Below are 13,857 nucleotides of genomic sequence, written 5' to 3'. Positions count from 1 at the left end.
CTTCGTAGCTGTTCATAACCGCTCCAAACTGGCAAATAAAAGGCCTGGCCGGATTTCTTAGTTTTTCCCATTTCATGTACCTTTCAAAGTGTCCATTTTGTGCGAGGCCTTATCGGCTAAAAGCAGACGGTCGAATGTGACGCAGCACGTCTATTGGTAAGAGAACTCGCAAGTGCAACTACGTCACGTCTAAAACGGACGCGAAATGGACATTTTCGAAACGAAAACTACTCAGAATTCCACCCCTGTACGCACGAGCGTCGTTTTTTCGACGCTACATGGCATCTCACAACCACGACATTGCGAGTCACAACGATGACTCCCGGACAGCGAAGAGCAACCAGCGTCCACGGTGGACGCTCATCACCGGACCGAGGCCCAAGGCATTGAAGACACTGTCGTGGAGTGAGCAGCACAAGGCCGTGACTTGCTGGACGGGCAACGCATGGTTGCCGCAATGGTTAAGATGCGCGCTTTACGCGCTCCCTTTCTGTGTATACGTGCGCGCGTAGCACTGGCTCCGAACTATTTTAAATGCAGAGCATTTCAGTAACTCACGATGCCACCCGCGTTGTCCCGTCGTAGTTCGCACCGTCGTTGTCCGCACCCATCCCCTTACACTATATAAAAGAAAATACTATCCGGCGCCTGGTTTCGATCCCTCGACCCTGCGGGCGGAACGCAATGTACATGGTGCTCTACCCACTGCGCCACAAAGCCGACACAGAATGGGACGCTACGATCGCGCCTTATATCGTTGACTCATTCAAATTACTGCTGACGAGTGCTCTCTCGTCAGCAGTTGCCACAAGTGCAACAACATTAACGTAACGCAAACTACTTAACGTCGTGCGCCCCTGGAAATGCTCTGCATTTGATCGTGCCCCTCGCGAGGGGGATGTTTCACTGCGTCGCCATGCGAACAGTTTGCCACGCTTTAGTTTCAGTTCTTTCTTTGCTGGGGTGCCGACGGCAACGCCACCTCCTCGCACTTCGCCGCGGGAGGATCCGCGGCGGGGGCGAGAGATGGCGCTGGCGTCTCCGCGGCCGCGTCTGCGGCCTCCGCGGGCACCGGTTTCTTTTACGACCGCGTTTGCAGGCGACGGAAAGAGAACTACGCTGTGTCGCCTAGTCTGAGCTGTGCAGAGGAGCTTTGCGGGCTTGCTCATGCCGATAAAAGCCCTGAGCAGCAGGAGCTCTTTCTAATGGACGCGTTAGACAAAAACGGCCTTTAGATTGTGGCTTACACGAAGGGCCTTCAGGTCTACGATGACATGGACGTAATGCCTCCTAAAGCCTCATTTTCCCTCAAATATTACCCCAAGCGCTGTAAACTTTATGATTACATTCAAAAAACATGTTTCAAGTGGAACTCTAAATGTACAAAATGGCGTAGGTAACATGAGTTTTGCGGTCGTATCTGCGTCGGCTATCGTATAATCTAAAGGATAATTGGACAAACAGACGCGCGTACAGGTTTCGCGTGCTCTGGGCAATTACTACAAAGTGGGGAAGCACGGCTGTGGGTTTTATATATGTTCCGTGTTAACCGTCTCTCCTATCCTCCTATTTGTTATGCACTTAATTTCGTTGTCCTGTCCTTTTTTTGTGCCTTTCGTCTTTGTTTTGCCGGAATAAACCGGTGATTTGTTTTCATGTGCGTCGGCGTTACTTCGTCGGGCGGGTCCATGCTCACGAACCCTTCACGCATGGAGGCGGTTCTTTCAGTTCCTATCAGTCGCTTTCAGATGTAAAACATATTCGACCCCACCTCAGCCTGTAGCAAAACCAAAAGTTCAGGAAGGCCTCTGCGCTGGCCTTGGGCGGTAAGCATGTGATACGCATTTCGGATGCATTACTGGGCCGTTGAAGTAATGTCACTGTGATCAGTGGCCATCTTATTTTCGCATTTCGGACTGAAGGGGAGCTACCTCGCAGGACGATATGAATATTTCTGGCCGCCAGGCACAAAGTGTTCATTTTTCTTAGAGGGGCCGTGCAGACAAAAGACAAGTTTGTTTTATTCGAAAGATTTGGTGTTTTATAGTGCCCAAAAGCGCTTGTCCGGCAGCATACGATGCTTTATTCTTTGAGAAGTTAAGCAATTTAAGTGAAAGTTTTGATTCTCCCACCAAATCGCGTGTTTCGTGACGTATGCGATGACGTAACCAGGGCAGATCTTCAAGCGAACGTTAGTGCGGTGTTTAGTCTTCAGCGGACTCCGTAATGCCTCGTTTACTGTCAGTCCTCCTAGACGGTGTCACCATACTGCACAGGACCGCTTTCTTCTTTGCTTTGTTTCTGACTGTATTTGCACCTGGCTTGTTTTTGTTACGGTAGGCAGTACTCGTTTCGTGAAACATGGGGTATGCTCGACAAAAAAGGTCACGTAAGGCAATGTCGCTCACGCCAATCGGCCAGTGTCGTGTGAGACAACCGCAAAGAACCAGACTGCTGCGCAGCTATAACAAGCATAGCGCGCGCAGTACCAACAGCAGTACTTACCGGTACTTCTATGTTTGCGTGTACTTTCGTAACTTCCATTGTTCACCGCACCATTCATACTGCTGTAAAATGAATAGGCATTACATTTGAGCGAAAACAGCTCGTTCTGCAAGCTTATAAGCCCTGACTAACTTGCGTTTTCTTTTGTCAGCCTTAGCCAATCGCACAGCTGTGCATATTACGTCGTAGGTTTTAGTGCGGGAAATGAGCTAATGAGTCGCATTGCCATTCCTTTTTAACACGAAAGTACAACGAAGCAAGCTGCCTGTAAAGGGTGCACCCCTGCATACACGGTCTTCTTGCGGGGAAGCAACCTTTAGTACTAAAGTGTACGTCATACTTGGGGTTGTTCGTTTTCGGGCTTTGTATTTTAACACGAAAGTGTTTTGTGCCGCGATACCCCAAGGTTTCACTGACGTAAAATCCGTCACGGAAATGACGCTAGTGCACCTTTGCCGAAGTGACCCGCCAGCAGAACGTCGCTCGCCAACCACACCCACAAGACAGCCGCAGACCCGCAAATAATGCTCAGCTGCAGATTTCGCTGCATATTTCACTTTCGTGTTTTACTGATTCCTATGACAGAGGAATCAACCGCAGTTTTTTTCCTAATTATATTACTTGTTTGAGCGAAGTTTACGTTAAAAGGGGCGTCAGTATGATTTTTAACGAGGTGATCTCTCGAATGAACCAGAATTGTGTTTTGTCTGCAGAGAGTGAGATAGTGAATAAGCCGCGCTTTGTTTGTAGCCTCGAGATATTTTATAGAAACTTATGTAAAGCGCTTGTAAGCTGTAGCTGCGCGATGTCCTATAACACCAGCAATACATTTTGGTGCTTTTTGCAGTACCTGCTCAAAGGTGACGTCTTTACAAAGTAATCTGTAAAATTATGCGGGAAAGAATGCTGCATAAAGTATAAGGCGGACGCGAACAAGTCTGGGAGAGAGGCAATAGACACGAGGATGGGGGGGACGTCAACGTCCTATCGATTGCAACGAGAGCACATGGAGGCGGGCAGGGGTCAGGGCCACGGACCAGTATACTGACCGTCAAGATTGTGATTGGGCCAGGTGCCTTCCTGGCAGTTCTCGCACCGGTACTCGCTAAGCACGTACTGGTTGCCGCCGCATGGCACGCACTTCCAGCAGCACAGGTTGGTGTTGGCCTCCGGCACCTGGGAAATCACCGTTACGGCAATCACGATTGGCACTGCGTAAGTGTAAAAGCGATAACTGCTTCATTCAGATACGTTGGTTTCAGTGCACCGGAACTGTAGTGTGTGTCTGCCATATGCCGTGCAAGCATTAAAGGGACCCTGCAACACTTTTTTCGACTTAAAAAAAAATAAATGCTTGCAGAACGTAGTCACCCAACACACCCAGTACTTAGATTTGGGGGTCGCAAAGTACCTCAGCTAAAAATTACTGCTCTATGCCCATCAGATAACTTGCAAACTCGCTCAAAAGATTTTCCTCTCTTTCCCGGATTTGGCGTTCTTCGACGGCTCGAATTACGTCACTGAGGCCATGAAGCGGCTGTTGGCCGGTTGTCCTTCAGTTGCAGCAATGAACGTTTTGTGATATCAACTTTGAAAAAAAAAAACACAAAAACAATGCAGAAGTGGAAGGCGTATCTGGTGCGGCGAGCAAATCACGCAGTGCCGCTCCGTGCTAGCGATAACTATAGCTTTCGCAGTGGTTCCACACGCGAAGGAAAGAGCGAAAGCGCTTATCGAAAGTGTTGCACGGTCCCTTTAAGGACACGGAGCTGTTCTCTTTAGCAAAGCAGTGACCTGCAGTTTCTGACGAAGTGTACTGGCCGGATCATTGAACGACATGCTCACACTTATACAGCCATAAGTACGCGTTTTTTTATGAGTCGCTAAAATGTAAACCAGTTTGAAGTGGTGCCAGTGCGGCAGCGTGACAGATACGTGCGGCATAAAATGAGCTTAATAATGTGGGCGGAAAGTGAAGGGTATGTTCCGATGGCAGTATGAATGAGCGGGGTTTGCGGAAGGCCCTTTGCGTTGCGAAGGTTTTACGGACAACGCGGCCTCCACTTCAGAAATGTCTGCTAACCCTCCATTATCCAGTGAATGCTCTCGCATTTAGAAATACGTTGTTGATGATGATGATGATGATGATTTCAGGGTTAATGGCGCAAGGCCGACAAAGGCAAAGAGCGCCATGACGATTGTGAATGAGATGAGAAAGATTTATACTAAAGGCACTAGATTAAAAATTTTCTAAGAGAAATGGTGTATAGGGCCATGTTAAAACATAATGGGTATACTAAGAGAAAGGGTGCCCATATAGGGTCACAGTAAAACACAGTGAGTGCAGGCACCTAAGGTGTAAAGCCTCAGGTCCCGCCATTGTTTTCCAACACGTCATGAGCACAGGTGAGGTCATGGGCAGTAAGGTATGTGTTTTAAAAAATCTACGTTTACAAGGTAGCTAAAAACTTTTTTGTAAGAGAACATGGGATGGTCTGCAAGAAATAATGAAGGGTACAAGAAAATATTATATGTGTAAACTTCATTAAAGTGATGTTTCCTTTCAATGTTGCACATCTTGCATTCAATAAGCACATGAAGGACAGATAGCTGCCCTCCACATCGATGACACCGTGGCTTGTTTGTGTCAGTCAACAGGTATGAATGTGTGATGTGTGTGTGGCCGAATACGTTGGATTGTGGGGCAACTTTAGTTGCTCGTTCAGCGGTCTTTTATCAACACGAAATGATCGCTCCTAAATGGTTGCCAAAGGCTAGGAAAAGAGCACACCAGCGCGCGCGCAGGTGTACAGGGCATACACGTGCACAGAAACACTTTTATAAAGTTTGCTTTAAAAAGCTGCGGCGCAGGTTCGTGTGTGCCTCATTTTGATCTGTTCGTTCGTACCCTGATTTGCCCTCGAGAACACGGCCTCCCGCACTCGGAAAGCGGAGTCGAACGGTCCTGGGATTTCCACCTGGGCTCTTCGTAGATGGTGATGCGGTCGGCGTCCGACCAGGTGGCCACCTCCATGAACTCGTACAGCCCATCGCCTAGCGCCTGGAAGTTGACGATGTCGTACCTGCGAGGGGAACGATGGTGATGATGATTATTATAGGTTTTGTGGCGCAAAGCCAGCGAAGGGCAAAGGGCGCAAAAAAAAAAAAAAGAACGGAATACGGGAACGGAATACGAATCACGAGCAACTTTGAGGTAAAGCCTGGAAACTAAAGAAGAATGCGCAGCAGTAGTGTGCAGGCCTTGCAAAAAGGCATGCAAGAAATGAGATTCAAGTCTTAGGTTTATGCACCGAGGCTACGTCGTACTATCAGACCCACTGTTGCGGAGGGCTGCGGATTAGTGCAGTCTATGTGGCGTTCCTTAGCATGCGCTGAAATCTCGTAGAGACGGGTGTTATTCGCCTTCGTCGGAAAAAAGAGACGCTGTGGCGTGTAATAAAACTCGCGTCCTAGTGGTCAGCAGCGCAAAACCTTAGCCTAATGCGATGTAAGCCTTCGCTGCGCCGAACCGCAGTTCGCTTGAGAGAGAGAGAGAGAGAGAGAGAGAGAGAGAGAGAGAGAGAGAGAGAGAGAGAGAGAGAGAGAGAGAGAGAGAGAGAGAGAGAGAGAGAGAGAGAGAGAGAGAGAGAGAGAGAGAGAGAGAGAGAGAGAGAGAGAGAGAGAGAGATTAATGGAAAATGGTGACGTTGAATGAAGAGAGGGCTCCGCCGCGGTGGCTCAGTGGCTAAGGCGTTGCGCTGCTGAGCACGAGGTCGCGGGTTCGATTCTTTTCTGATGGAGGCGAAAAGCAAAAACGCCCGTGTGTACGAGATTTCGGCACACGTTAAAGATCCCCAGGTGGTTAAAATTAATCCGGAGCCCTCCACTACGGCGCGCCTCATCGCCTGCGTTGCGTCGGCGCGTTAAACCCCACAATCAATCGAATGAAGAGAGGGCTGAATTGTTTTAAAACGAATCGTATACCTTCACGCTGCTTCTGTCCTGTCACCACTCACAGCAACCTGGCCGATCTGAAGGCAGTGGACTATGGCAGTTCCTCCTACATTTTTTTTTGAAGTGGGGGGGGGGGGGGAGCAGTGGGTTTCCAGGTAGTGTTTTTAAGCCATCCACGTAAGTTTCTTGGTATCAGCTTCAGTGGGATGTGCAACAGAATTGTTTGTGTTTTTGCGCGATGTCCAGTGCACTCCAATATGCGGTTTCATTTAGAACTTGTAGGGCGAGTTGGTGCATCTTGGTGAATGAACACGGGCCTTGCGCGAAAAAGACACCACACACAGGACGGACGGGACGAGCGCAACCTGTGTGTGTGGTGTCTTTTTCGCGCAAGGCCCGTGTTCATTCACCGAGATGCGGTTGCATTGTTGCTGCTGCTTTGCAGACCATGCACATCCCTCCCTGCGGGTCAAACGTAATCCCGCCGTTCTGAAGCGCTGGTGAAAGCAGTGCATTTTACGGCGCGTCAGTTGCCTTATCAGCAGTCGCCTTCGAGCACATACCCGCAGCGGTCTATTAGACAACGCTTTACAAGCAGGAGTAAATGCAGCGCGCATTACGAAGCGGCGCTGGGTTGCTCAAACCAGGATCTCCAGAAGGCGCTCACGGGTATAGTCGCCAAAGCACTACGGTCTTCGGCTTCCAAGCTGCACTGGCCCTTTGTTAAATAAAGTTTTACAGCTAAGCTGTATACCTCTACCCCCAACTATTTCATTGCCGTGGGCAACAACGATCTCCGTGGGCAAAAAATCCAAGGCGCCAAGGCCTAAGACACCGAGCGCATGTCTCAGGCTAATCAGGCATACAGCATAGAGCTCAGAATTCGTTCAAGGAAACCACAAAACAAGCACCGAAACCGCATTATGGATGATAATGCGCCTGGGAAAAATCGGACATGGGTTCCTGGCAAAGATTATGTTTGCAGATTATTTTTGAAGGCTAGGCAGAACTAGTGTCACTAAATAGAGCAGTTCTTGCCCAAGACGCTGAGCGCATGCGTCAGGCTACACAGGACCAAGCATTTGCCGCACTTTTGGATGCACTGCTGCTTCCGGAATGCAGTTCCACGCGTTAACGATCGAACAAATGAGCGGAAAACCACGCGTCCCAGCCAAGGAGGTTGTATAAAACTTTTAAACACACCTTCGCTGTTTGTAAACAGACATGAATGCGCCGAACGGTTCGCCCCAGAAGACTTCCGGTGCGGAACTTCTGGTAATGGTTTCTAATGGTCGCGGCCGTCGCGGCGGTGTTTGCCTGGTGTGTTTGAGTTTGTTGCTGCATTATTTCTGGCACATTCCTTAAGATGTGTTTAGAGCGATGTCTAGCGACAGTGTCCCTTAAAGAGAGGAGCTTTGATTTTTTGTGTTCGTTTTAAAATGGTGTTGCAGTCCTTGCAGAACTTCAGTCAAACTCTCATTTAGCGCCATGATGTCCTCTTTCATGATGTTGACTTTCGTTCATTGCGCAAGTTCTTGCGGTAAAGAATCCTTTACAGAAACCTGTAGATCCGACAACTGCCTCTTTTCAGCTGTCGTTGCAAGAAAAAAAATACTGGCGATTACTACACCCTTTATTGCGAAATTTGTGCGCCGCGCGAACTGCAGTCTTCTTGGTCACGGCGAATTTCTGCTGCATCTCAGGAAGTGATCGCGTAATCAGCGAACGCACGGCTTCGCGCGCTACTCTGCGCTATTTCACTGCGAGTCGCTGCCACCGAGTATGTTTTTGCAAATCATGTTTGAACATCCCGCGCAATGTCACGTGGTTCGGATGAGTGCGGAATGGAGGAGAGGCTGGCGAAAATGTGAGGGGGAGGGCGCTCCTTGGCGGCGACGCATGGCAAAAGTGTGAAGGGGAGGCATTGAGAGAGATGACGCGCCTCCGACGCTCCGACGAGCGCCTCGGGAGGGCTCAGCGTACTGCCCTCCCCCTCACAGTTTCGCTACATTTTCCTCCGCCATTTTTATTTCTGATTTCGCTCGCTCAGTTACAACGCCGAGGCTATCGCCGCCACGAAACCACTGAAATTGTTGCCGAGTTTCATTGCTCGTAGCGGGCGCCTGCGTGACTTCCTGAAGCAGGAGGCAGAGGGAAAAAATTGGTAGCGCGACAAACGCGCCTAGCAACTATAATTATAAGCAAGGCCTGTTTTCCCTCGGCGAACTCATACGTCATTTGCGCTCGGTTAGAGACTTTGGTTTCAGGGCCTGTGAGCCCCGTTTTGGGGTGTCTACTCTGAAAACGCTCCTTGCCGTCTTGTGGCAGGTTTTCATCGCCTTTCGTGTATTTGCTCTTCCCGCCTCGTCGCGCATACGCTACTGCGTCTCCGTGAATCCCTTTGTCGCGGCAGCGAGGTTACCGTGACTGCCGTATCGTTTTCGCACGCTCTATTTGGTCAAGCTCATTGCTTTTATTTTAGATGTTCTTTTCACCTCGTTTGTTGAAGTTGGTCGTTGAGCGTTCGTCGTGTGCGAACAGTGCTCGCAGTTTTTTTTTTTTTTTTTTTTTGACTCGGGCTCCTAAGGAGTCCATAAAAGGGAAGGTCGTTTTTTGTTCGTATTTTCTTAATGCACATTCCGTGCGCACAATTCGCATATGAAGGATATTTGTTTTCGTAGCGGCCAAGTGATCGTCCGTTGCAGGCTTTGTAGTACAGCTGTTTGAAATTCTACGAGCGTTATCCAACACCAGCCAGTGACAAAACGTATTTCCCTTCTGTTTTTCCCCAACGCTTCTGAACGATTCAAGCGTGTTTTTTCTAGATTTATTTGCTGCGATTCCGCGTGCGCGTACTTTGCAGTGATGTTCACGCAGCAGCTGCGTCGTCCGTACTTCAGTTGAAACGCAGGTGCAATCCACGCACTGTTTACGAACATTGAATGTTTGCTGATCGCTAAATGCGGTTCGTCGAAAAGGCGCGCCCCAGTTTTTCCTGTACTGGTTGTAAAACGCACCTGTTTGTGCAAGCGGCACAGGCACAAATTTTCTACCGAGAATTATAGGCTATGTAAATGGAAGGAACGCTCAAGGCAGCAGTCACTGACTGCTCTCTTGTTTAGATACTCGAATCAGCCAGTCTTTCGAGGAAAGTTGAAACACGCTTCTTACGTTTAACTCGAGCTGCGCCGATAGAATTCCCTTTATCCGTCCTTTCATCAGAAAATAATATCTCCATTTTACCGCGCCAGCCCGGCGATGGCAAGAAATGCTCAGCTTCACCGATATTTTGCGCATATCTGCATTGTTCAATTTTTTTGTCTGCATGGAACAAACCAAATTAGGAGTTATTAACTTGCATTGGAGTTAACTGCACGTGCTGTGGCTTATTGTGTTAGTTACACCAAATTGTTATGTTGGTGGGCGAGAGTTGAATGCATTCCACTATTACTTAAGTACCTCGGTGGCCGCTGGAAAATGCAGTAATCGAAAATCACGATAGCTAGCAATTAACAAAACCTCGCTATTAAAATTTTAAACTAATGGTTTTAATGAGGCACGCCTGTATGTTAGGCAAATGGATCCAGCTGTAGTAGGTAAAGCTAGTCTTTTTCACAAAAATTCCGAATCTGGCTCGGGGGCCCGCCGTACGCGTCTCCAAGATTGGGCCTAAAATGCATCGCCGTTTTGGCTCATAGCCCATAGAGTTTCATACAGTAATAACTCGAGAGTAATCTGACGCTAGCGTCGACGCGATCTCCGCGACAGCACTTGCGCTTCGATGGGAATGATGGGTAGTAGTGGAAGAGGATTGCATAGGATCGAAACGTGGCTACGGCTGCGCATATTGAGGTTTTTTTTTTTTTTTTTTTTTACCAGACAACATTTACGGCGCGGTTCGCTATTTACAAATTACTCTGGGCACAAAAAATTCAGTTCCTAAAAACTGCTATTAAAAAAAACGAAACGGCGAATTTAGCTAAAAAGCAGAGGTGGAGTCAAAGAAGTCTGCGGAGTACGTTTGCCGTTTGCCGCCAACAACAGGGGGACGCGGACTTCAAAAAAAAAAAAAAAAAAAGAAAACTTTTTGTAAAAGTTTCGGTGCTTGTAGCTTTTATTATTAAGAAAAGGTTTCGTGCTCCTAAAAAAAAATGGAACGGTTAACCTTTGGAGACGTTATTTTAGCCTGAATTAGTGACGTTCATCAAGGCGCGATCCTATTGGCCGCCGGTCCGGCTGGTCTCCGCCGTAGGAGCAGGCGTTCGCACGAAAAGTGTGGCTGTCCTAAGCAGTTCGCAATCTTTGTAAGCTTCGAAAATACATTGTTCTGCCGAATGAGCGGTGCCGCAACTGCTAATTCGCAGGCAAACTCGCCGCATACAACGCCGTCATTTGTGTATTCCTTCTGCTCGCTGTGCCGGCAATGAATTGATAACCCACCCGATCCGCAACTTTGGTTATAGAACATTTCCACTCAGTGCTCATGCGACTTTCAGTTCGAGGATGAACGTATTTTTGGACGCTTCCTCCTAGCACCCTGCATAAGCAGAGCCATTCATGCGAGACCGCGATGACAACAGAACTGGCTGCACGATCTAATCCACAGTACATTCTGCGAAGCCATCCAGCGCCAACCCGAATCCACTTCTACCGATCACGTCCATCGCGGCGGACGATCGCAGCACAAGATTTATCTCCAGTTATTATTGTATAAACCTCTATGTCATAGGCTTCATGCATTTCCCAGGTGGCGCCACAGGGAAGGAGGCCTTGGATAGTACACGCCTCCGCGTTTCCCGTACGTTTGTATTGCTGAGCAACGCCCAAGAGCGCGGCACTTTCGATATTCTTGCGGCACGGGCTCCATCCCACCACTAAAAGTGATTTTGGTTTACAGCGTCGAGAAAACGGCAGGTGAGTGACGGAGCTCCTCCTATGGTAGGAGTACAGGTTGAGCCTGGCGCTTTTCCCTTAATCTAATAAGCTTCATGGCATAGCACTTTCAATTACCGTCTGTCATTAGAAACACAAGCGAGTGCACTGAGCTATTATTGCGCAGTTCGTGGGTTGAGTGCTCCGTGCAGCGCCGATCGAAGGGCGCCGCATGCGCTGGCCGCGCAGACTGAACGCTGTGTGATTTCGCCATCGTTAGCAGCAGTTTAAAAGTGCAACGTGATGTCGCAGTAACCCGAGTTTGCTTTTCGTACGAATCAGTGGTGTGCAACAGCGAGCTTCGGCTCTGTATAGGTGATGGTGAACGAGAACAGACACACAGCGAATCGCGAGTACGTGACAGGCGATGTCAACTCAGTGCCGGTTTTGCGTATTTGTATTGCTTTCATTTCTTCTATTTAGCCATTTTACGTCACCAGGCCGTCTTTCTTCTTCAAGGCAAGCACGCGTTTTAAGAAAAAGTCTACTCGCGCGAGTTTAGGCTCGCACCTAAATGCGCATTTTTTTTTTTTGCCTGAATTGGCAATACGCTATATCCATTTTGTAAGAAGCTCGTCATTTTCAGCGCTGTAAAATTAATACCTGCTTCACCCATTGCATACCGTTGCAGTGCTCATTTCTGCACGCATGCGCCTAAAGATGGCATAACACACGCATTGTGACATTGCTTACCCCTGCAGGTCACGAGGTCACGGTAGGGTATAGGCCCTGCGCGGATATTCTTTCGTGAACCAATGCGCAACAGTAGAGACCGTTCCCAGAGTTGTGCTCGTTAAAACACGGGCCCAGCTACACCAGAAACAAACCAACATCAACAAAAAATAGAAGTACTAATATTCAGGGCCAAAATTCCAAAATTTTGTGCCCCCCCCCCCTTCATATAAATCTGTACATCCGCCTTGATCGACCGGTTTGGTACTCCCGTAGATTTATATAGATTGGTGCGCACACACGCGCTATAAAATAAGAAAAATAATGCACCACGTTTATTTCCCCAGCGGCTGATACTTTCCGGTAGTTTCGATCCCTGAGTCAGGGCTCAGTTTCGATGTATTTTTAATCATTTGAGTTCTGCAGCGCGCCAAGAGTAACTGTGCTTATTTTTTTTAGCTTTTTCAGCCACTGATGCTTTATGTATACATTGACTTACAGCTACTACGCATCACTCTAAAGAATTGGTTTGACGACTCATAATCGAGTAGCCATATAAATCCTCATTTCTAGGAAAATTTGTAGTCCCTGCAACGGCTTACCCGACCGCATGGATCTGAGGGCTGCTATGAACAAGGGGACAGGTTTGTGCACTAATGAGTGCGACTCTGCGCAAAACAGCTCGTGCGCACTTAAAAAAAATGGCAGCAAAGTTCCATGGAAGCACGAGTGGTTTGAAAGCACCGAGTGAACGTGTAGTGCACCACTTACCCGCGCTGCAAAGTACAACGGCGCGCGCAGGAGAACGTTATGCTGTTTACGCGAGAAAAAAGAAACGTGCAGCTTTTGGGCTTCGTTAGACGAGTGAAACCAATTGTCGGGATATTTTAATCCTCGTAATACCGATAAATCTGTCTAAAGTTCATTATAATCCAACAAAATTCGACCGGTCATTTGCTAGTCAGTGCCAACGTATGCGGGTCGTCTGGTCTTGGGCTACCCACGGCGGCCAGGCATGAGAGGGCGGGGCATGTCAGCCAGAGGTCACTGTGCAACGCCACCCCGTTACAAAGGGGAAGCCGCTAAGCATCATCATCATCACTTCAGCACAGCAGCTGTATATACACCGCATATTGATAACAGAAGGTGGGAACTAATGTATATGCCGTTAATGTAATACAACTCCAAATAATTAAATTATTACAAGTTGACTTTGCAGCAAGACACATCGTGGCACGTTGGCGTTTCTGCATGACGCGGCAGCTGTGCAAAAAAATGATAAAATTGGCGAGAAGAAACGCACGACAACTGAAAAAAAAACAAAAAAACAGGGAGCAATATTACATAGTTTTTGCACGCACATGCAACCTACGTCCAAATAAATTAATTGACCGTTCCTAATTTCTAACTGAGCAGGCAGATCATTATTTTCCTTTCTAGCTTAAACTCTGCGAGAAACACAAGAACGCCGGCCACAGAAGGTGCGGAAGGAGTTGCCAAGCAAGTTTGCCCGCGAAATTACGGTATACGAAGTTGTGTTTCCACATGGCTCTCAAAGATGCCGTACAGACAAAATGCTTTACTCGAAATGTTGGGCAACCCGCCGCGGTGGCTCAGTGGCTAAGGCGTTGCGCTGCTGAGCACAAGGATGTGTGCGATTCCCGGCCGCGGCGGCCGCTTTTTTGACCTGGGCGAAAAGCAAGAACGCCCGTGTGTACGAGATTTAGGCGCGCGTTAATGATACCGAGGTGGCCAAAATTAATCCAGAGCCCTCCACCACGGCGCGCCTCATCG

The 13,857-nt window shown here is 48.4% G+C and overlaps 1 protein-coding gene across 1 annotated transcript in view; it reads right to left on the bottom strand.

The window, feature by feature from the left end:
• LOC144152035 (metabotropic glutamate receptor 5-like) overlaps nucleotides 1-13,857 on the bottom strand; it is a 48,393-nt gene that overhangs the window by 15,808 nt on the left and 18,728 nt on the right. Inside the window, exons 5-6 of the mRNA XM_077683224.1 lie at nucleotides 5,414-5,588; nucleotides 3,555-3,681 (exon numbers count right to left, since the gene is read on the bottom strand). Of these exons, the coding sequence (XP_077539350.1) occupies nucleotides 3,555-3,681; nucleotides 5,414-5,588 (302 nt within the window). The remainder of the gene's footprint in view (nucleotides 1-3,554; nucleotides 3,682-5,413; nucleotides 5,589-13,857) is intronic.

Source organism: Haemaphysalis longicornis, unplaced genomic scaffold, assembly GCF_048455015.1.
Source record: "Haemaphysalis longicornis isolate Haplotype H1 unplaced genomic scaffold, Haemaphysalis longicornis Haplotype H1 scaffold_9, whole genome shotgun sequence".
NCBI lineage: Eukaryota > Metazoa > Arthropoda > Arachnida > Ixodida > Ixodidae > Haemaphysalis > Haemaphysalis longicornis.
Note: the sequence above shows the minus strand (reverse complement) of the source record. Positions and strands in the feature narration are given on the sequence as shown.